Source organism: Leucoraja erinacea, chromosome 2 (genome assembly GCF_028641065.1).
Source record: "Leucoraja erinacea ecotype New England chromosome 2, Leri_hhj_1, whole genome shotgun sequence".
Taxonomy (NCBI): domain Eukaryota; kingdom Metazoa; phylum Chordata; class Chondrichthyes; order Rajiformes; family Rajidae; genus Leucoraja; species Leucoraja erinaceus.
The window spans coordinates 16135995-16161299 of NC_073378.1; the positions used below are offsets into that span (position 1 = coordinate 16135995).

General features: G+C 40.8%; 1 protein-coding gene across 9 annotated transcripts in view; it reads left to right on the forward strand.

Moving 5' to 3' along the window:
* The window catches only part of abi1a (abl-interactor 1a), a 114558-nt gene that overhangs the window by 4256 nt on the left and 84997 nt on the right, over positions 1-25305 (forward strand). For all 9 annotated transcript variants that reach the window (XM_055652082.1, XM_055652104.1, XM_055652130.1 and 6 more), the window contains exon 2: positions 24724-24891. In XM_055652082.1, the coding sequence (XP_055508057.1) occupies positions 24724-24891 (168 nt within the window). The remainder of the gene's footprint in view (positions 1-24723; positions 24892-25305) is intronic.

Genomic DNA, 25305 nt, shown 5'->3' on the forward strand with positions numbered 1-25305 from the left:
TCTCTAATTGTGAATGGTGGTGGACAGTTAAAAAGCTAACAGTGGAAGGTGGTTCATGAAGATCCCAATCTTCAATAATGGCAGAGGACAGCATTTGAGTGGAAATGAAAAGCCAAAAGAATCCAGCCAGAAGTGCTAAATAGACAATCTATCTCGCCTTCCTCTGGAGAAGACCACCATTATAGAAGCCAGTCTTCAGATGATTTAATATTGGGAAATGGCTGAGCATTGTATACAGCAAAGGACATGGGGCCTGACAGATCCTTGTTCTAATTGAGGTGAGAGTGACTATTCTTGACATTAATGTAAATTTTATGCAATATAGCTTCAAGATGGCACTCATGGTAAAGCTTAAGTCAATGGTCTTCAGATGGAAGAAACACAAGTAGTTAGTCATTCCTTACACAAAGGAAGATCATTGTGGTTGTTCGAAGTCGTTCATACCTGTTCTGGGACATATCTGCAGGAGCTAATTGGAGTGAAGGCCAAATCACCTTCATTTACTCGATTTATAAGGGCAGAAGTTGGAACATTTGATTGTGTGACATTCAGCTTCCATAACAGTTCCACGGTAAATTAAGCTGTTCATGCTAGTACATGGCAAGGCTTGGGCAATAATGGCAAGTGCTTGGTAATGAGCATCTGAAAAGGGAGAACTTTACCACCTATTATAATACTTGGCATTCAATGTCATCAACATGACATTTTTTTCCTGTTGTTACCAATTATCCTGTGGGTCATAATTGACTAGAAGCTCAATTGGACCATCTGCATAGTACATGCGATACATGCTTTTAAAAACAAACGGGTAACTAGGGAGTAGAAGGGACGATGTAAAGGAAAATTTGTGCTTGGCGTCAGAGTCTGTAGTTGAGGTACTAAACAAGTACTTTCATCTGTATTTGTCAGGGCATACAATATGCTAGCGAATTTTGAAATGAAGAAGATGCTGTTGGACCTCGAAGAGTATTAATTGCCCCAGGGCACGGTGGGATTTATCCCAGGTTATTGAGAAAGGCAGGACAGGAGATTGACGGGGCTGTGACAAAGTATTTGCATACTCTGGCCACAGGCGAGGTCTTGGTGTACCGGTGTACTTTCATAAGGAGAATTGGGATAATCTAGAACATTTTAAGCCAGTGAGCCTTATAGTGTTAGGGAAGTAAGGGCATTGAGTGTAAGAGTCAGGAAGTCGTATATCAGCTTTATAAAACTTTGGGTAATTCACATTTGGACTATTATATGCAGTTCTGATTGTCCCATTGCAAGAAGAATTTGGAGGCTTTGGAGATGAAATTTACTGGAATGCTGCCTGGATCAGAGGGTATCAGCAGAGGGTGGGCAAACTGGGATGGTTCTTTTCTGCAGTATTGGAGGCTGAGGGGAGACGTGCTGGAGGTATACAAAATTATGAGAGACATAGATGGACTAGACAATCAGAATCTTTATCCCTGAGTAGTCGTGTCAGATACTAGAGGGAATAGCTTTTAAGGTGAATGGTGCAGGTTTTTTTTAAATACAGGTGCTTTGAACAGGCTGCCAGGGGTGGTTTGGTAGTGGCATTTAAGAAGCGCTTAGACACATGAATATGCAGGCAATGGATGTATATGGATCAGTTCAGCCTTCAACACGATAGTCCCCACCAGACTGGCTGGGAAGCTACTGGAATTGGGACTCAACACCTCCCTGTGTGCCTGGGTCCTGGACTTTCTCACCGCCAGGCCTCAGGTAGTCAAGATGGGAGGGAATACATTGAAGTCCCTCACCCTGAGCACTGGATGGCCACAGGGTTGTGTCCTCAGCCCCCTATTGTAGTCCCTGTACACACATGACTGTGTGGCTGGGTTCAGATCCAACTCAATAATTAAGTTTGCTGATGACACTGTGGTGGTGGGCCTGATCTCAGACAACGATGAAAAGGCCTACCGGGAGGAGGTGGCTGATCTAGCACTGTGGTGCCAGGATAACAGCCTCCTCTTGAACATCAAAAAAACGAAGGAGCTGATCGTGGACTTTAGGAGGGCACATCATCCGAGGACGTACACACCATTGAGGATAAATGGGGATCCTGTGGATAGGGTGAACTGTTTTAAATATCTGGGAGTCCACATCTCTGAGGATATGACATGGACATCACACGCCGCAGCACTCGTGAGTAAGGCAAGGCAGCGCCTTTACCACCTCAGGCAATTGAGGAAATTCAGAGTGTCTCCGAGGATACTCCAGTGCTTCTACGCAGCGGCTGTGGAAAGCATCTTGTCCGGTAATATTACCATCTGGTTTGGGAATTGCTCTGCCCAGGACAAGAAAGCTCTGCAGAGAGTAGTGCGATCGGCCGAACGCACTATGGGAACTTCACTCGCCCCCCTGCAGGAACTATACATCAGGAGGTGCAACTCCAGAGCCAATAAAATCATGGGAGACCCCTTCCACCCCAGCAATGGACTGTTCCAGCTGCTACTGTCAGGCAAACGCCTCCGTTGCCATGCTGTGAGAACGGAGAGGTTGAGAAGGAGTTTCTTCCCAGAGGCCATTCGGACTGTAAATCTCACCAGGGACTAACTTTACTGAACGTTTTTCCTTCCAATATTTAATATGTAAAAGAATATGTGTGTGTTTATAGTTTGTTTGTTTGTCTTTTTGCACAAAGTCCGCGAGCATTGTCACTTTTCATTTCACTGCACATCTCGTATGTGTATGTGACGAATAAACTTGACTTGATGTACAGGTAGAAGTGATTTATTTAATTTGGCATTGTGTTTTGCACAGACATTGTGGATGAAGGACCTGCACCTGTGTTGTACCATGTTAAGAGGAAGTTAGATATTGGTTATCCGGAGTGATTCACCTCCTGAAGCCTACAGGAGACGGGAACCTCAGAAGCAAATGCAAAGGAACAGAGCGGCTTGCCCGTTCCCCACTAGCTCATGCGTGATCTTGACCTTGAAATGTATTGCTGGTATTATCATTAATGGGTCTCAATGCAGGCAATGTATTCAAAATGATTCAAAAGTGGTTCAAGGTAGCTCACCACCACCTTCTATGACAGATTGGGATGGGCAATAAATGCTTGCCTTGCCAGATCACTGAAATAAATAATAGTAAAACAAAACCTTTGCACAATCCAGGCGGAGAAATGGTAGATAGTTTAATCCGAGCAAGTATGAGATGTTTCACTTTGGAAGGTCGAATGTAAAGGGGAAGTATACAGTTAATGGCAAGGCCTTTAATAAAATGAGTGTACTTGAGGATCTGAGGTCCAAGTCCATAATTCTCAAAGTGAAAGTAGCTAGGCAACGAAGACGAATGCTTGCTGTCATATGGTATGCTTGGCTTCATTGGTCAGGGCATTGAGTATAAGAGTCAGGAAGTCACGTATTGGTTGTATAGGACATTGGTTAGACTTTTTTTTTTAACAGGTACATTTATTTACTGGTACAATATCACAATGAAAACACAACACCAAAGGGATATCTATTTAACAAAAAAAGGAATTTGCATATTAGTATCAAACCAAAACATTGTTACTTTTATCAAAGAAACAGTCAAGCCCCTGTTGCGTCCAGCAGTCCTGGAAAGCGGCAAAGGTGCGTGTGGACAATACATGTTCCCCCTCTAGGGACACGTGGCAAAGCCCAAAAGAGAGACGGTCAGTTGGCTTGGGTGGCCTCCAGTTGCCTGCCGCCATGACCAGGCTAGGTCGTATTTGGAATATTGTGTGCTGTTCTGGTCACTCCATTGCTGGAAGGATATAGAGGCTTTGGAGAGGGTGTCTGAGTGGTTTTCCAGGATGATTTATGAATTTGATGGTATTGGCTGGAAGGAGAGGTTGGGCAAACTTGAAGTCTTTTCTCTGGAGTGTTACAGGCTGAGAGGACACATAGAACATAGAAATTAGGTGCAGGAGTAGGCCATTCGGCCCTTCGAGCCTGCACCGCCATTCAATATGATCATGGCTGATCATCCAACTCGGTATCCCGTACCTGCCTTCTCTCCATACCCCCTGATCCCCTTAGCCACAAGGGCCACATCTAACTCCCTCTTAAATATAGCCAATGAACTGGCCTCTGATGGAAGTATACACCTGATGGAAGTATATAAACTTGCGAAGCATAGATAGTATAGATAGCCAGAACTGTTTCCCAGGTTGCAAATGTTTTGTTCCAGAGGGTATAGTTTCAAGATGAGCGAGGGAGAGTTAAAGGAAATATGTAGGGCAGGTATACACAGTGATATGTGCCTGGGTCGCACTGCCAGGGATGGCGGTGGAAAAAGATGTGATGGTGGCATTTAAAAGAGGCTGGGAATGGAGGCATGTTTAAATATAATTAGTTTAATTTGGCCTGTTTGGCACGTACAAGGAAGGGCTGGAGGGCATTTCCTTGTACTGCTCTTTTCATCTCCATATACATTGGAGTGGGTGTGGTGAATTCTCAGAGCTCTTTTGGAGATTTTATCGTTTGGTTAATATTTTGGTGATGTTAAATGTGCAGTGAATTTATAAATGTGAAAAGATTTACTTCATAAATTTTAGGCACCACTTACCTTGTTGAACGTCCCTGACTCCTTCCATCTTGATATCATCTTGCCTTGCCTGTGCAGCGTATTCATCTTTCGGAAATTATGTAAATTTGGATTTTGTTTCGTATCAGTTCTTGTTACCTTTTGTGGTTTAATGTCATTTTTTTTTGCCCGCCAAATCATCGCTGATTAACTTGTTTAACCGTAATCTCACCTGTTAATATTTTTTGTCTGAAAATACTTATAGTCACATAAATTTAAAAACGCTATTTTTCTCATGGTAGATTTTTATAATGTGTTTCTTTTTTGTGCAAGTCCAGATTGCACTTAGCTGTCTATACCATAGAGTACGAGCGAGAGCTGAAATCAGCTATTCAGAACTTGAGACTTTACCATTCATTAAGATCTTGTACATAATACTGCTATCACAATATCGTGTTATTTATTTTGTACCCAGTAATCTATTCATCTTGCTCTTGAATATATTCATCAACTGTGTTATTTAGAATAGAGAATTCTGAAGAATCACAGATCAGGAGTGAAGGATTTGGGGAAGAAAAAAAAGCTAGGTTTTTTTTTGGTCCCGACCAATAGTTACTACTCCAAGTGAAGCAATCTATCTGCATCCATGTCTTGTTTGTTAAGGTCTCTTTTTATTTTAAATACACAAAAGCAGATAGATAGATAGATAGACAGACAGACAGACCGCATTGTCCAGGCGCAATGCAATTAGCCTTTATTTAATGTATGTGTCCTTATGCGGCAAAGACCCATTCATTGGTGCCTTGCATAACTGAATGTGGCTTCTTTGCAGTTGTGTTCCAACCTCCTACGATATAGGCTAACGATACAGTGCCCTCCATAATATTTGGGACAAAGACCCATCATTTATTTATTTGCCTCCACAATTTGAGACTTGCAACAGAAAAAATCACATGTGGTTAAAGTGCACGTCATGTTTTATTAGAGGCAATTTTTATACATTTTGGCTTCACCATGTAGAAATTACAGCAGTGTTTATACATAGACCCCCCCACTTCAGGGCACCATAATGTTTGGGACACGTGGCTTCACAGGTGTTTGTAATTGCTCAGGTGTGTTTAATTGCCTCCTTAATGCAGGTATAAGAGAACTCTCATCACCTAGTCTTACCTCCAGTCTTCCCATCATCACCTTTAGAAACTTTTATTGCTGTTTATCAACATGAGGACCAAAGTTGTGCCAATGGAAGTCAAAGAAGCCATTATGAGACTGAGAAACAAGAATAAAACTGTTAGACATCAGGCGAACCTTAGGCTTACTGTTTGGAACATCATTAAGAAGAAAGAGAGCACTAGTGAGCTTACTAATTGCAAAGGGACTGGCAGGCCAAGGAAGACCACAGCTGATGACAGAAGAATTCTTTCTATAATAAAGAAAAATCCCCACACACCTGTCTCACAGATCAGAAACACTCTTCAGGAGTCGGGTGTGGATTTGTCAATGACCACTGTCTGCAGAAGACTTCATAAACAGAAATATAGAGGCTACACTGCAAGATGCAAACCACTGTTTAGCCACAAAAATAGGATGGCCAGGTTACAGTTTGCCAAGAAGTACTTAAAAGAACAACCACAGTTCTGGAAAAAAGGTCTTGTGGACAGATGAGATGAAGATTAACATATATCAGAGTGATGGCAAGAGCAAAGTATGGAGGAGAGATGGAACTGCCCAAGATCCAAAGCATACCACCTCATCTGTGAAACACGGTGGTGGGGGTGTTATGGCCTGGGCATGTATAGCTGTTGACGACTCGCTTATCTTCATAGATGATACAACTGCTGATGGTAGTAGCATAATGAATTCTGAACTGTATAGACACACCCTATTTGCTCAAGTTCAAGCGAATGCCTCAAAATTAATTGGCCGGTGGTTCATTCTGCAGCAAGACAATGATCCCAAACATACTGCTGAAGCAACAAAGGAGTTTTTCAAAGCTAAAACGTGGTCAATTCAATTGAGCATGCCTTTTGTAATGGCAATTTCAAACTTTTTCAATGTCCAACGTTCCGTTGCCATTACTCCACGGGTAGGTGGGAGTGATCGTACGCAGACGTGCAAAAACGGATCTTCCAGTCTTAGATGGAAGTTTAGGGGTAACATGAGGGGGGGTATGAAACGGTACCATAGCCATTTTTGCATGCATCTGAAAAGCGGTGCAGCAGTGCAATATCTGATTTGACCAAAGTTTGCACGTTTCATGCACCGGTCCACTTTAAATCCCGACATCTTGTTGATATCTGCTACACATCCTGTCCATCGCCGAGAGAAGGTTTGTGTTAAGCAATCATCCCATCCGAGTCTTTCTTTACAAAGCTCCTGCATAATCAGCTCGGCTGGCAGAGTAAATGGTGCAAGAAATCTTAAAGGATCGTATATAGAGCCAACTATGGGCAAGATGCCCCGTCAGGTCGTTCCTATGCCGCAATTCTGAAGTTGAACACATCTGCTTCAATGCATCAGTGCAATCCCAGTGCCCTTTCCATAGGCAGATTGTCTTTGTCCAATCCCAACTCCCTGGTCTCCTTGACACTGTTTTCTTGTGGAATGGATGCCGAACACATAATCTCCCCTAGTCCCATATACCTGTGCTCAGACCATAACCCTCCATTCCCTTCCCATCCATATAACTATCCAATTTATTTTTAAATGATAAAAACGAACCTGCCTCCACCACCTTCACTGGAAGCTCATTCCACACAGCTACCACTCTCTGAGTAAAGAAGTTCCCCCTCATGTTACCCCTAAACTTCAGTCCCTTAATTCTCAAGTCATGTCCCCTTGTTTGAATCTTCTCTACTCTCAGTGGGAAAAGCTTTTCCACGTCAACTCTGTCTATCCCTCTCATCATTTAAAAAACCTCTATCAAGTCCCCCCTTAACCTTCTGCGCTCCAAAGAATAAAGCCCTAACTTGTTCAACCTTTCTCTGTAACTTAGTTGCTGAAACCCAGGCAACATTCTAGTAAATCTCCTCTGTACTCTCTCTATTTTGTTAACATCCTTCCTATAATTAAGCGACCAAAATTGTACCCCATACTCCAGAATTGGCCTCACCAATGCCTTGTACAATTTTAACATTACATCCCAACTTCTATACTCAATGCTCTGATTTATAAAGGCCAGCACACCAAAAGCTTTCTTTACCACCCTATCTACATGAGATTCCACTTTCAGGGAACTGTGCACAGTTATTCCCAGATCCCTCTGTTCACCTACATTCTTCAATTCCCTACCATTTACCATGTACGTCCTATTTTGATTTGTCCTGCCAAGATGTAGCACCTCACACTTATCAGCATTAAACTCCATCTGCCATCTTTCAGCCCATTCTTCCAACTGGCATAAATCTCTCTGTAGACTTTGAAACTCTACTTCATTACCCGCAACCCCACCTATCTTAGTATCATCTGTATACTTACTAATCCAGTTTACCACACCATCATCCAGATCATTGATGTACATGACAAACAACAGTGGACCCAACACAGATCCCTGTGGCACCCCACTCGTCACTGGCCTCCAACCTGACAAACAACCATCCACCATTACTCTCTGGCATCTCCCATTCAGCCACTGTTGAATCCATCTTGCTACTCCACCATTAATACCCAACCATTGAACCTTCTTAACCAACCTTCCATGAGGAACCTTGTCAAAGGCCTTACTGAAGTCCATATACACAACATCCACTGCTTTACCCTCATCAATTTCCCGAGTAACATCTTCAAAAAATTCAAGAAGATCAGTTAAACATGACCTTCCAGGCACAAATCCATGTTGACTGTTCCTAATCAGACCCTGTTTATCCAGATGCTTATATATATTATCTCTAAGTATTCTTTCCATTAATTTGCCCACCACAAACAGAATTGCTTCCTGTTCCGAAGGCATGGACTTTAAACAATCATCTACATAGAAGTTGTTCTTTGCTGTGTTTGTGACGTCTGCTAGTAAATGAGTTTTGTTGTTTTCAGCAGTCTTCCTTATTGCTCTTTTATTTACTTTTAAATCCCTAAGTGGTCTTGCCCCGTCCTACCTATCTGAGCTTCTTCACCCTTATTCGCCCTCCCGCTCTCTCAGGTCAGATGATCAGCTGCTCCTGATTGAGCCAAAGACTAAGCGGAAGCTCAGAGGGGACCGTGCCTTTGCTGTGTCGGCTCCGAAATTGTGGAATTAATTGCCTCTGCACGTTAAACAGGCCCCATCTCTAGCTGTTTTTAAGTCACTCCTGAAGACATATCTATTCTCCATGGCCTTTGTAGACCAGTGAGGTGTTGAATTGTTTATTAACTTTATTTGCTTGGTTTTGCTGCGTTGTTCGTACTCATGTTTTATGTTTTTAATTTATTGTTTGGATTTTTGTATGTAATTTATGCGCCTCGTGTTGTATGTTCTGTTGTTCTGCCTGTTTTATGATGTCTTGCTTGTTTTTTTTCTGTACTGCACTTTGGTCAGCTTTGGTTGTTTTTAAGGTGCATAACAAATAAAGTTATTATTATTATTATTATTGCAAAGTTTGCACAACTTGGTAAGGACAATGCTCTTGCTGCTTAATCAAAAAAGAAAGGAGATTGCTATGAATAGTTATGAAGAAGATCCTGGCAAACTAAAGGAAAGGGTTGATAAAGAGATGCAAGTTTTTAACGGACAGTGTTCTTTGAAGTAAGAACTGTATTCTCTCAATCCTGTGGCTGGTCTGGTCTGGCCACTTCCTCTCCTGGTATGATATGTGACGTTCATCTACGTATCAAAAGCCCGCCCCCAAGCATACAAAATAATACTGCTGAAAATATCTAGACAAAATAATATAAAATGCTCACAATAACTAGCCAAAGCATGAATGGCTCCTACACCTTTTATATGCTGAAGAGAAAACTGAAGGGTCTAGCCCCCAAAACAAGCATAAGCTAAAGATGGCTGCAACACAGCCTGGCAGAGCATCACCAGAGAAGACGCCCATCAACTGGTGATGTCCATGAATCATAGACTTCAAGCCATAAAATGCTAAACATGTCTACTTTTATTTACATGACATTGCTGTGTCCCAAACATTATGGTGCCCTGAAATGGGTGGACTATGTATAAACACTACTGTAATTTATACATGGTAAACCCAAAATGTATAAAAATGGCCTTTATTAAAATCTGACAGTGCACTTTAACCACATGTGATTTTTTTTTTCTATTATAAATCTCAAATTGTGGAATATAGAGGCAAATAAATAAATGATGGGTTTTTGTTCCAAACATTATGTAGGCCACTGTTTATGTGCAAGGAAATATGTACCACTCTGAAACCTAATTTTAACTAGCAACTAATTTTTCAATATAATTCACTTTTTATTATTCTGTTAATGATTGTTTTAAACTTCCTCGTGTTTCATGCTGCCCAATTGCTTAACTGTTTCACTGTTCCATTGGAGCACTTTAATGTGTATTAGTCATGAAACTGGAGAATCAAGCTGGACAAGCAGCATTTTGTTTCCTCATTGTTGATATACAAGACCCGAGCAATAATCTCTTGCAAGCCATTTGTAATGTACTACTTCCTTTATTCTCCCCACATTACAGCATTTTTAATGCATAATTCAGGATGGTACATACTCTCCAATTGCAGGGCACTTAAACTTGTGTAAAAAAACACATTGACTATATTTTTTAAAAGAAAGAATACTACATCGATTGGCGCCCTGCTATGTAACCTACTCTGTCTGAATCGTTTATTTATAAAATATAATTCTCACAAATGTGGAACTGCAGACACTGGAATTTTGAATAAAACCCAAAGAGCTTGAGTAATTCACCATCAGCCAGCATCTGTGGAGGACATGGATAGGTGTTATTTTGGGTCGGGACCCTTGTTCAGACTGAGACCCATCTTCAGACTCAAAATGGATGTGTCTGAAGGGTCCTGATCAGCAATCTTGCTTATCCATGTCCTCCACAGTAGCTGCTTGTTGTGCTGTTAATTCAACTTTGTGATTTACTCATAATTTTCACAAAGCTGTTCAAACTGTCTTTTTCTTTAAAAATATTTTGTTCTTACAACATTTTCAAAACTAATTTTCAATTCTGATGTACTTTCTTGGTGGGGGAGAAGGAGAATCAATTCTGGTCTTGATTTGTCCTTTAACTGTATGTCTAGATGTTGCCTTTTGCCATTTATCAGTGTTGTGTAGATTTCCCCTGAATAGCTCTGAACTGGATGTGCACATGTTATTTCCATATTTATTATTAGGATAATTATGCAACTATCCTGCTGAGATTAAACAGTGGCCTCAAACCTTGCATCTTGAATTTAATGGAGGACACCTTTTATCTAGAGCGCTGTCTGCGGAGGGCACTCAGCATCGCCAAGGACTGCTCTCACCCCAACCATGGACTGTTTACCCTCCTACCATCCGGGAGGCGCTACAGGTCTCTCCGTTGCCGAACCAGCAGGTCGAGGAACAGCTTCTTTCCGGCGGCTGTCACTCTACTCAACAACATACCTCGGTGACTGCCAATCACCCCCCCCCCCGGACACTTATTATTTTTTTATTCAAATCGTTTGCTATGTCGCTCTTCAAGGGAGATGCTAAATGCATTTCGTTGTCTCTGTACTGTACACTGACAATGACAATTAAAATTGACTCTAAAATTGAATCTGAATCTAATTTGGTCTTTGCATTGGTGTTCTGGGTCTTACTAAACAGTACGATGCAGCTTTATTTAACGGACTTATCCCTGAATTACTTATCTTTCTGTTTATCCCCGATGGTCTATTTATCTGCATCAAATGAGAATATTATACTAATTGTAACCAATTGTCCAGAACATTCTTGAATTTTAGAGCTGCAGTTGATCATAAGCATTACCACACCTCTCCTGCTGTTCCTTAATTGAGATTTGTAATCCAGAAATGTTTGACATTCTTTACAGCGTTTCCCGGCTGTTCATAATTCCACAGCTATTTGAATACTAGCTTTATTTTTACCACATTGAAGCAGGTGCCCAGAAAATATTAACTTTTGGACATTACTGAATTTTTCTAGTAATTTAGAATGGGTCTGAGACAGCGTTGAATACTTCATTGTGTTGCTGTGGATTTTGGAGACATACAATTGATTGCCCATGCCAACTTTATAGCACTTGAGTAGCTAGCACAGAGATATGCATTGAACACTTTCAAACAAAAAAATTAGGGAAGCTTGTGAGCAAGTTGTATGAAAGTGAGGATTAGTAAATAGGGGTTTGAGGAACCAGGAAATGGTATTTTTAACAGCTCAGGCGTATTATTTGTTTTGAAGACGTGCGTGTTGGCAATTTTAAAACAATTTTGTATGATTTCCCTCGTACTGTTGTAAATTTCCATGAAGAATTAAACTACTGTGTATAGTTGCTGATGTCCAGTATGATCTGGAAGAAGGGAGTAGAAAAAAAACAGCCAGAGGGATGTGGGGTTGTGAGAAAATAGGAGAGATAACCGTTACTAACTCCAGAAGTGAATTTACTAAAGATTATCAACCACCAGATTGTATCGAATTGTCTGGGAATAATGCAAATGTTGATGTGGTTTATCTTAGTTTTACTAATAAGTAATTTCTGAACCAGAAGTAATTCAAGGAACACATAGGCGTGCGTGCATGCACTTTCATAAGGAATTGACTGAAGTTGAAAGTAGATTGGTTATATGGATAAGGAAACCTTGGCTCTGTATTTTTATTTTTGATTGAATTGGTTCTCATCCCATTTATACTGAAGGAAAATTTAAATTAAATGTTGTACTCCATTGTCATCATGACCCTCTGGAGCTATGCTTATTATGGATAAAGATTGCAGTTATGCTTTAAGCAATCTTCACCAATACTTGTTGGTCTAAATCGTTATGCAGAAGTCTTTGTGCTAAGTACTAACAAAATCAGAAAATCAATCCGTTAGCAATTTCATAATCACCCTCGTTGACTTGCTGTAACACAGGGTTTACAGTTATAGTTATGTAGCATAGAAATGGTGCCCACATCCCACTATATCCATGTCTCTTGTGATGCCTATCTATACTCATCCCATTTAGTTGCATTGGGGACGTTGCCCTTCTATGCCATGGCAATTCAAACACGTGACTAGATGATGCTTCCATGCTGGTTCCCAGCAAATCAATCCAATCCTATCTTTCCCACCTAGTCCTGCAACCTGTTATTTTCTTTCATAAATCATCAACTTCTTAACTACGCCATGATAATTTATAGTAATCAGTTACCTACCAATGAACTCTTTGGGATGTGAGAGGAAACGGCATAATGGAAAACCATGGGGCCATATGAAAACTCTGCGCAGCACCTAACATCAAGGTTGTTATCCAGAGTCAACAGAAGTTCCTTAAGCTATAACGGTATTTGATAGATAAAGTGAAGCTTCTGGTACTTGCATGCCCTAATTGCCTTTTCCTTCTGAGTTGATCAGGAATGAGTCATCAAAGGCATTGTTGCAGTGCTTCTGAATGCTCTAGAATTGCACCATAAACATAGAAACATAGTATGGCAGTGGTAGTGTAAATCACTGTTTAAGCTGGTGGATGCTTGTTAATCAAGCAGACAAAAATGCTGGAGAAACTCAGCAGGTGAGGCAGCATCTATGGAGCGAAGGAAATGGGCAACGTTTCGGGTCGAGACCCTTCAGTAATTTTTTTATCCTGGATAGTGTTGTCCCTTAGTGCAGTGAGGAAGGTATCAGCAAGTCCATCACATGACTGGTGTCTTTGTCGGCACTGAATGGGCTTGGGAGAGAGCCAGAGCATGGGTTACTTGCTGTAGAATATTCAGTGCCTCTTCTGTTATATCCATGGCATTTCTCTTGTGCAGTTGAGGTTTTCATCTGCGGTTAACTATGGTATTGATGGTGGGCGCGATAGAGATGGCATGTTAAAGGAGGAGGTCTTTTGTGGTTTATTGGCGGTGAGTGTTTGCAAGCATCGTCAATGATCTTGTACATCCCAATATGGGTTGTTATCTGTGCAGTAAAGGGTCTTATGATGTTTTTAGGCTGAGTGTTTTCCAATTTTGGTCTGATGCAAATGAAATCCAGTTGCATGGAGAACAACTACAGTTTCAAGGCTGCATGAGTAAGACATTTTAATGAAGTGCAGATGAAGGAACCATTCTGTCAATATGACCACCCACTTGTTATTAGAATAGTTATTTTTAAAATATGACTGTCATTTTATAACCAATTTTTAGTAATAGATTTCATAAGAATCAATTGTTTTCCTTATTGGGTCTAATTGGTTCACTTTTTTAATAAAACCCAAATCACATTCACAATAATACTTTATTAGTCAAGTATGTTTTGCAACATATGAGGAATTTAATTTGCCAAGTCAGACATACAAATAAAAAGCAACGGAACACACAAAATCTATTTTAACATAAACATCCACCACAGTGATTCCTCCACATTCCTCACTGATGGAAGGCGAAAAGGAGCAGGAATTAAATTGTGCAGGTAAAGCATGTTTGGCAAAGATTTGCTGCTTTCAGGATTGGAGCCTTTTGGCAGAACTAAGTGTGGCAGATACAGTTTGATGAAAAGAAATTTGACCAGCACTTGAAAGAAATATCGTAGTTTTCCATGTGGATTATTTGTTTCTTTGTTGGTAATTGACTTAATTTGCATGTTTTTTTTAAATATCACTGATGACTTTGACCGCTTGCGCAAAATAAGCACGGTGAAAACATTTATCTTGTTTTGAAATACAACAGAATGTACACTTAAAATATAAATTTGTCCCTATTTTAAAGAATGGTTGGGCCCTTCCTGCATGATAAATCACAGTACAAGATGCTGGCAAAATGTCATGCTTCTGATAGTTTAAGAATTCGAGCATGTAATTTATTATGTTTCTCTTCTGCTTTGGTCGATATTGAAATTGACTGACTTGTTAGTGTGCTATGGAGATTGAAGTTGGAATTGCATTTTGGATTTTGGGAGCTTAATTTCTGTGGGTGATATTAAATGCCTTTTAAAAAAGAAAACTAATACTTTTGCATATTTTTTTACTTGTTCATAAAGATGATTGTAAATCATAAATTGATTTCCAAGATTTGTCAGTACTCCAGTTGGAATGCTAGTGTAGATTCATGTCTTGAAAGGAAGCAGGGAAGTCCTTGTCCAGCATGCACTAGTTTTTACAATCTGAAGCATCTAGAGAATGGAGGCAAAGGCCACATTGGAGGTTGCAGTCAATAGAACGTCCCCAAAATCTATTAGTTAACTCTTGAAGCAATTTTGTAAAAATATTTACTATAATTTTAAATTGTGCTATCTATTTCCCCACACCCTTTCCCAGTGGATTTTTGCCTGAGTGTGTGGGTGTGTGATTTTGAAAGAACAGGATGTTTAGCATTTTGTTTCCAGTCCATCTTTACAGTGCATTGCATCAGGAAAGCTGGAGGTATTATCATTATGCCTGCACCCTTGGCCATTCTCTTTTCTCTCCAGTATTCTGAGAGAAGATAAAATAATTCAAATGCCGTGATGTTCAGACTTAGGAACAGTTTCTTCAACATTACCACCTGACTCCGGAACTAATTGCCTCTTCCACCCCCCTTCATGGCAGTGTTTCCACTTACTATTAACTCCACCTCATTCGTAAGACTGGTGGGCTGAGCGGTCCGATGCTCTTGGCGAGCCGTATGAGCGCTTGGCAAACCCTAGCGGGCCTGGAATGGGTCTGAGGAGGAGTGAGTTGGCAACACCGGCGAACGAAGGGCCGGTTGGAGAACTGGTGGTCCAACCCTCAGTGTCTTCAAGGTCGGAGGCGGAGACGACGGCTGAAGGCCAGGAGTTTAGAAGGACGGCTCACTGGCGAACCGAATGAGGTGGGACCGGTGGGGGCACTGCACTGGCAGCAGCCCTGTCAGCAGCGTGTTAGTCTTTTCAACTTTTTTTATTTTTTTAGTATGTCTTAAAGTCTGTTTTTAGTGTTTCTTAGTGTGTTTTGTGTGGGGGGTGGTGTGGGGGGGTAAGCGGGAAACCGTTTCGGCCGCCTCCTCCATGGAGAGGCGACTTTTTCCAGGTCGCCTCCCCCGTGGCCTAACAGCGAGGATCGGCGCGGCCTTTCCCGGAGACGCGCCCGGGGCTCGGGACTCCGGCGGCGGGTGCAGCATGGAGTGTCAGCACGGAGCTGGGGCTCGCTAGAGGGGAGCGCTCTGTTCCGTTGGCCCGCAGCAGACGGCAGCCTGAAGCCGCGGTCTGCACAGCTCCAGCTGGCGCGGCGTCTACAGCCCGGGATCCCTCGTGGGGGACCCGGGGGGAAGAAGAAGCTTCCTCCGCCGGCCCGCGGCCAACTTCTACCGCGGGTCCGGTATGGACTTACATCACCCCTGGAGGGGAGCTTCGACCGCTGGCCCTGCAGACTGCGGTGCTTACGGCTGCGACGTGGAGGGAACTTTAAATCCTCGGCCGCCGGCCTGCGGCCTACACCAACTAAAAGCCGCGGTCTCCGGTGGGGAGGAGCCGACTCTGGACTTACCTGGACTTGTACCTTGTGCTTTACCATCTGGACGCCCGCAGCAACGGCTGCGGAGAGTTGAGGTCCCGACCACGGGGGGAAATGGAGGAGGACTGGCCAAATTGTGTGCCTTCCACCACAGTGATGAATGCTGTGGTGGATGTTTATGTTAAAAATTTATTGTGTTTTTGTGTGTGCCCTTTATCATTGTATCGCTGCTGACGTATCATTTCACTTGCACTTTTTGTGCAATGTGACAAATAAACGTTGTATTGTATTGTATTGTGATGACTGCAACGAGCCATCCTGGCCAGCTGCAGCTTCCACTGTGTAATATGGTGCCATAACCTGTCAACTATTGCATATGGAGACAGTGGATTTTTTTCCATCCATAAGGTACTTGATCGGGGATTATCTTTTATGTATGGCCATAATCATACAAATATATTTTGTTGTACACATGACAATAAAAAAATAATTGAGCAGCCATGGTGGCGCAGTGGTAGTGTTCGATCCCGACTACGGGTGCCGTCTGTGTCTTGTTTGTAGGTTCTCCCAGTGACTGTGGGTTTTTCCGAGATCTTCGGTTTCCTTCCACACTCCAAAGACGTATAGGTATGTAGGTTAAATTGTCCCTAGTGTGAGTAGGATAGGGTTAATGTGTGGGGATCGCTGGTCGGTGCGGACTCGGTGGGCCGAAGGCCTTGTTTCCACGCTGTATCTCGAAACTAGAACCACTCAGTTATTCTGTTATTGCATTTTAGTATTTTATTTTGCATTGCAGTATTTGCACCATACTGCTCTTTGCATTCATCCATATTTATTGTTTTATCTATCGTTGCCATGTATACTCTAATCTTCATATGAACAAGGAATTTCCTTGCACCCTCGTGTATATATGACGGTAAACAAATCTGAATCTGCTTCCTTTTGCCAAATATAATGTTAGCATGTCATTGGGTTTAGGTTTATTATTGTCACGTGTACAGAGATGAAACTTTTGTTTTCATGCTACATGAACACAATCAAGCCTAACACAACAAGTAGATCAAAGAGAAATATAGCAGTGCAGAATATCGTTTCTCAGCATTGTACCGTAACAGTTCCAGAAAAAAAGCCTAATGTGTGCAATGAGTAAGGTTGAGATTGTACCCACGCTTCTGGAGGATCAGTTCAGAAGTCGTAACGGTTCGAAAAGAAGCTTTTTTGAATCTGGAAGTTCATTATAAAATCCAAGATACTGACAATTTTAAAGGTATTAGAGGATAACTTCAGTAATTAGTATACTAGTGAAGTTGCTTTTGGTTTACGTTAAATGGGCCGTCTTCTGACAAGTTGTACAGTAATTCCAAATAGTACATATGATCTGTGGTTGCAGTGTATGATTAAAAATTAAAAGGTCTACTTCTCTATTTGTAGTCCTTAAATTAGTGCTTGGATATCAGTTTTGTATGGCAGGCAGTGACTAGTGGGGTACCGCAAGGCTCAGTGCTGGGACCCCAGCTATTTACAATATATATTAATGATTTGGACGAGGGAATTGAATGCAACATCTCCAAGTTTGCGGATAACACGAAGCTGGAGGGCAGTGTTAGCTGTGAGGAGGATGCTAGGAGGCTGCAAGGTGACTTGGATAGGCTGGGTGAGTGGGCAAAGCGTGGCAGATGCAGTATAATGTGGATAAATGTGAGGTTATCCACTTTGGTGGCAAAAACAGGAAAGTAGACTATTACCTGACTGGTGGCCGATTAGGAAAAGGGGAGATGCAACAAGACCTGGGTGTCATGGTACATCAGTCATTGAAAGTAGGCATGCAGGTGCAGCAGGCAGTGAAGAAAGCGAATGGTATGTTAGCATTCATAGCAAAAGGATTTCAGTATAGGAGCAGGGAGGTTTTACTGTAGTTGTACAGGGTCTTGGTGAGACCACACCTGGGGTATTGCGTACAGTTTTGGTCTCCTAATCTGAGGAAATACATTCTTGCCATAGCAGGTACAGAGAAGGTTCACCAGACTGATTCCTGGGATGTCAGGACTTTCATATGATGAAAGACTGGATAGACTCAGCTTGTACTCACTAGAATTTAGAAGATTGAGGGGGGATCTTATAGAAACTTACAAAATTCTTAAAGGGTTGGACAGGCTAGATGCAGGAAGATTGTTCCCGATGTTGGGGAAGTCCAGAACAAGGGGTCACAGTTTAAGGATAAGGGGGAAGTCTTTTAGGACCGAGATGAGAAAAACATTTTTCGCACAGAGTGGTGAATCTCTGGAATTCTACTGCCACAGAAGGTAGTTGAGGCCAGTTCATTGGCTATATTTAAGAGGGAGTTAGATGTGGCCCTTGTGGCTAAAGGGATCAGGGGGTATGGAGAGAAGGCAGGTACAGGATACTGAGTTGGATGATCAGCCATGCTCATATTGAATGGTGGTGCAGGCTCGATGGGCCGAATGGCCTACTCCTGCACCTATTTTCTGTTTCTATTTATAAAAACAAGAACTTTATTGTCAGTAGTCTTTCATCAAAGCCTTTGCCTAGACAGTGAATTTGAATCGCTTCAAAAAAATTCAGAAGTTTGCAGAATATAGTCAATACATTAATATTTATTGTTAAATATTCTTTGTGCATAGCTTTGTATTTAGTGCCTGTACTTCAAAGGATGTCATTTTAGTGCTCAGCTAAATCTAGTCAATCATGTTTTAAAATTCTCAACGTGGCTCACTACAGGTGGAATGAAATAAATAAAGTAGTCTTCCTACCCAGTTTCTTCCTTTCTCTATTCCCCAACACCAAAAACCAGCCTGTAATTTGTACATATAATGCTCTGTTAAACACAACTTCTGTGTCATGCTATGTACACTGAAAATAAAGTTGGTTACTTAAAAGCTTGGCCAGAATGTGTAGATCTTTTTAAGAAACTTGTTTAAAGAAGGTGAGGCAAGTAAAGAGGTTTTGAAGCTTGGTTGAACGCATGACTACATATGGTGCAACAATTTTACACCTCGGGACAGGCATGAGGGCAAAATTGGAGCATGCTTTGACTATGTATGAATGATCTGAGAGATAATATGGCTGTTGGTTTTCTGCCTCGCCTTATAGAAATGATTTGCTTGTCCATTTAATGTTGGCATTGCTAATGAGGAAAAGTTTGTCTTCCATGTGTCAGGATATAGTAAATTACTGTCAAAATTCACTTTTTCAGATTTATTATCAATTTTAAAGCAGTACGGTTTCTGCTATCATGCTACAACTTAACTATTTCTCAATTATGGAATATGTCTGGCAACTGTTGAACATGGAATTAAATTTGAATGTTCCAGCACGTATAGCTAACGGAATGATGGTTTTTGATTGAAGCTTAAGACTTTCTTTGAAATAAATATTTGGCAGATTACTTTAAATTGAGTAAAGTATCTTATTTCAATTTTCTTTAAATCATATGTGGCCCAAATGCAGGTTAAATGCAATTGAAAAAAATCTTTTCAGTCATAAGCTTGTACCTTGTGTTGCAAAACAGTGGCTGTTGTGTTGCTTATCTTTTGTCTATTTTCCATCCCAGACTATTGTTTGAGTCAATTAAATTGGCATTTAAATACCTTGATGAAGCTTCAGGCTATGTTTTTGATCTTTTATTAATCCTACTTCTATTTGGAGAGTTGGTGATTTGAATCACGCTTATTAAATGCGAGTCCAGTAGCTTTGTGTACACTTAAGAGGAATTTACTGAATTTCATAGATCATTGCATTTAAATACTTGAGGTCCTACAAAAGGTTGAACAAGTTAGGTCTTTACACAGAGAGTGGTGAATCTCTGGAACTCTCTGCCACAGAGGGTAGTTGAGGCCAGTTCATTGGCTATATTTAAGAGGGAGTTAGATGTGGCCCTTGTGGCTAAGGGGATCAGGGGGTATGGAGAGAAGGCAGGTACGGGATACTGAGTTGGATGATCAGCCATGATCATATTGAATGGCGGTGCAGGCTCGAAGGGCCGAATGGCCTACTCCTGCACCTAATTTCTATGTTTCTATGTTTATTCTTTGGAGCGCAGAAAGTTAAGGGGGGGGGACTTGATAGAGGTCTTTAAAATGATGAGAGAGACAGAGTTGGCGTGGATAAGCTTTTCCCACTGAGAGTAGGGAAGATTCAAACAAGAGGACATGACTTGAGAATTAAGGGGCAGAAGTTTAGGGGTAACATGAGGGGGAACTTCTTTACTCAGAGAGTGGTAGCTGTGTGGAATGAGCTTCCAGTGAAGGTGGTGGAGGCAGATTCGATTTTATAATTTAAAAATAAATTGGATAGTTATATGGACGGGAAAGGAATGGAGGGTTATGGTCTGAGTGCAGGTGGATGGGACTAGGGGAGAATACATGTTCGACACGGACTAGAAGGGCCGAGATGGCCTGTTTCCGTGCTGTAATTGTTATATGGTTATAAAACAAATTTAGGGAGTTAGGGGGTAAATTGAAAAAGTAGGACCTCGAATCTCTGGATTACTTCCCGTGCCAAGTGCTAGTAAGAGTTGAAATGACAGGATATTTTGGGTGACTATGTGGCTTGAGAGATGTTACAAGGGGGAGTGATTCATATTCCTGGGACATTAGAGCCGGTTCAGGAAGAGGTGGGACAATTAAAAGCCGTATGGTCTTTGCCTGGGCTAGACTGGAAGTGAAGTGTTTGCTGGTGCTGTTGGAAAGAATTTAACCTAATATAATAGGGGGATGGGAACCAATGCAGGGAGACAGGGCTGTGAAATGGGGTATGTTATTGTATGGCTTCTGGAATATTAAACGTGAGTTAAACGTGTTCATAGGTTTATTTTGTATCACTGAAATATGGAGAAAATGAACAACTGGAGAATTTTGGGTGATTAAGCAAGTGGAAAACAGCCAGTAAGATAAATAAAACAACTTGATGGATCAAAATTTTATGTCTTCATGTGGAAGGAAGTTGTAGATTTTGAAAACTTCCAGTTATATTCCTTTACTTGTATAAACAAGCAAATATGATAGCAAATAGACAGTTTCTGGTGTTCATTAAATGGTTAGTAAATACTCAGCTATACTATTGTGCATACAAAGAAGTACACTTTGTTTACACAATTTTATAAAAATAACATTGGAATTCCAGTTGAAAAAACTTGTCCGGACTAAAAGAGTATGAAGAAATAAAGTAACGAATTTGCTCTTTCTCGCCTCCCACTATTGCTCCTAGAATGTAGGGAGTGTGTCGAACTAGTGTGTGAACGGGTGATTGATGGTCGGCGTCGGCTGAACGGCCTGTTTCCAGGCTGTGTCTTTAAACTAAACTAAAGGGGCTTTGTTGGACTTGATGTGCCTTGGTGATTTCAATAAATTGGAAAGGTATCACCTGTTATGAGGTTATTCAAATGCTGACATAATTTGAAAATTTTGATTGATTTGTTGGCTGTTGTTATACTTACAAATTGTACTGCTCTTTGCTTTTTTTTTGATGTGGTATGTGCAGTTAATAGTTGACCCAAGAGAATTGGATTCATGGAAAATATTATGAATTTTAAGGTGAAGCCATACAGATAATTGCAACGTTGTAAAATTGGGTACCTGTCCAGTTTTTCTGAGTATGAGACCAAACAGTAATATTAAATGAATGTTACTTTTAAAGTCGTTTTATTTATCTTTTTATACCCAAATATGTTTCGTATTAACTATGAGGTGATAGAGACAGTGGGAATAGTGTTTACATTGTCGGTACAAAATATGTGTAGCCTACAGGTCCCATCTGGCCTGGTGTGGCCAGCGCTGAGCATAGAGCCTTTGTGCCCACCGTTCCATGAGATATATTTGTCTGATACAGCAATTCTATCCCCCAAATTATTTTTGTTATTCCTTTGGAAAATGCTGGGTCATCCTGGAAAATAGAAGCCCTGCTCCCCAGAAATTAGTTGACTGCTGGAAGGTTCTCAATTCCAAGTTTGCTATCAACAAATATATGAAAGAAAGCTGATATTGGAAAGTAGGAAATGCTGGGAAAACTCAGCGTTAGGTGAAAGGTCTTTGATTTGAAGTGTAAATTGTTTCTCTTTCAACACACGCTGTTTAACCCGTCTTGATTACTGCATGTTGGTATCTTAATGGCTGCATGTCTGACATTCACAAGCATTTGAAGAGTTTTTTTTTCTTGCCATTGTGGTGATTTGGTTACACAAAAAAGCTGGAGAAACTCAGCGGGTGCAGCAGCATCTATGGAGCGAAGGAAATAGGCAACGTTTCGGGCCGAAACCCTTCTTCAGACTCAGCGAAGGAAATAGGCAACGTTTCGGGCCGAAACCCTTAGACTAATGATCTAGAGAAGTATGTAAATCACACCAGCTGAGGAAATTCAATTTCGAATAAATGCCAAATTATTACATGGATCAGAAATGTAAAATAAAATATAGTATGAGTCATGGTGCTGACATTACCAGATTCTTGTAAAAACCCATGTGGTTAATTATTGGTAATGCCCTTCAAGGGAGGCAACCTGGTGGTTCTGGTCTGAATGCAACTCTAGACCAATAATGTGGATGACTCAGTTGCTCTAAAATGGGTTAGCGGCCAAAAGGTTGTGCAATAATTGTAGGCCTTGCTATTGGCGACTCCATCCTGTGTAGGAATAAAGAAAATTGTCTGTCCTTTCACCTGGTATTCATGGAATTCCATTCCCCATGATGTAGTGATTTTTGAACTGAACTGTTAAGTTCCCAAATGTTTCATTGCTTGCTACTGCAGAGCAAACCAGCTCTTGCACATGTATACAATTATAATGCTTATTACTTTGGTTTCCACACTCATCTCTCCACCAGAAATATTGCTTTGTAATTATTTTAATTCATTTCAGCCATATCTTAGTTGTGACATGTCTGTTTTGAATCAAATTGTGGAATCAAGTCCAACTCCAGGGCTATAATTAGACCGTTTAACATGCTGTTTTTAGATTTGGGTAATAATTTGAGGCTGCAGCATTCCCCTTGGGTGGGTGGGGCAGCATTGCACGTTTAGAAAAGTTCTCTTTTCTGTTCCCTAGATTGTGGTGCTGAAGGATTAATAAATCATGTTTGATTCTTTGCAAGTGATGACGAGCAAAAGCTTCATTGGTACTTTGGCGATGCTTGGAGAAGGGGAAATGTTGTTATCTGTGCCAAATTAGCAATTATATTTAAAAAAACCCAAAAAAACTTTTCATAAGAAAATTCAAGTAGTTGCATTACTAGTAATTTTGTTTGCTTGAGAATTTGGACACTGTTGTGCCTGCCGCTTAAAATTTTCAATGCAATACTACATGGACTTAATGTGTAGGAAAGAACTGCAGTTGCTGGTTTAAATCAAAAATAGACACAAAATACTGGAGTAACTCTGCGGGACAGGCAGCATCTCTGGAGAGAAGGAATGGGTGATGTTTCATCTCGACCCGAAATGTCACCAACAGTTCCCTCCATAATATTTGGAACAGGCCCATCGTTTATTTATTTGCCTCTGTACTCAACAATTTGAGATTCGTAATAGAACAAAATCACATGTGGTTAAAGTGCACATTGTCAGATTTTATTAAAGGCCAGGTTTTATTAAAGGTCATTTTGGTTTCACCATTTAGAAATTACAGCTGTGTTTACACATAGTTCTGGAAAAAGGTTTTGTGGACAGATGAGACGAAGATTAACTTGTATCAGAGTGATGGCAAGAGCTAAGTATGGAGGAGAGAAGGAACTGCCCAAGATCCAAAGCATACCACCTCATCTGTGAAACGCAGTGGTGGGTGTATTTTGGCCTGGCAAGTATGGCTGCTAAAGGTACTTGCTCACAACTTCATTGATGATACAAATGCTGATGGTAGTAGTATAATGAATTCTGGTGCATAGACACATCCTATCTGCTCAAGTTCAAACAAATGCCTTAACATTGGCCGGAAGTTAATTCTGCAGCGAGACAATGATCCCAAACATACTGCTAAAGCAACAAAGGAAATTTTCAAAGCTTAAAAAATGGGCAATTATTGAGTGGCCAAGTCAATTGCCCGATCTGAACCCAACTGAGCTTGCCTTTTATATGCTGAAAAGAAAACTGAAGGGGACTAGCCCCAAAACAAGCACAAGCTAAAGATGGAAGCAATACAGGCCTGGCAGAGCATCACCAGAGAAGCCACCCAGCAATTGGTGATGTCTATGAATTGCAGACTTCAAGCAGTCAATACATGCAAAGGATATGCAACCAAATATTAAACATGACTACTTTCATTTACATGACATTGCGGGGTTCCCAAACATTATGGTGCCCTGAAATGGGGGAACTATGTATAAACACTGATGTCATTTCTACATGATGAAACCAAAATGTATAAAAATGGCCTTTATTAAAATCTGCACTTTAACCCCATGACATTTTTTTCTATTACCAGTCTCAAATTGTGGAGTACAGAGGCAAATAAATAACGGGTTTTTGTCCCAAACATTATGGAGGGCTCTGTATTTGTTTCCAGAGATGCTGCCTGTCTTGTGTCTAATTACATAGACTTCATTTGGACAAAGGTGACATTTTAATATTTTATTGATTTTCTGTGAAAGTACTGGAGTTTTACATTTTGATGTCCTTGTATTGCAGTGTTTTTTTATAATATTTTGTTGCTATAGAAATTCAGTATGTTTTTTTTTCTCTTGCAGGCCCAAGACAAGAGAAAGGCCCTGGAAGAAACAAAAGCATATACAACCCAATCCCTTGCAAGTGTTGCTTACCAGATAAATGCCCTGGCAAACAATGTGCTCCAGTTGCTGGATATTCAGGCCTCCCAACTGCGGAGAATGGAGTCCTCCATTAACCATATCTCCCAGGTAACTGTAATTTGAGAATGTATGTTTTCCTGCAGGCTAAAGTGCAGAGCGTCTTTGTTAATTGGAGTTTCTTGTAAATAGAACACCAGAAATAAAGCACTGAAGTGGACGATCACTTTATTGGGCTGTTTTTCAAATGATCTTGAGTGTTTTAATTAAACTGAAAGTCAAAAATACTGTATTACTAAGTTTTTTAATGTACCATCTTGCATGAATATTTAATTTCTAATTGAATGAAGCACCTCTCTTAAACTTTTTTTCTGCCTTTGTAACTTTATAAGCAACATACTGATTGGCTGCTCATCAAAATGCTAACTTTGTGTTGCCTAATATATATGAACAAATCATTAACTTTGTTCATGGGGGATAAAAGGACACTTAATTGACATTATTGTATTTAGTCATAAATATACA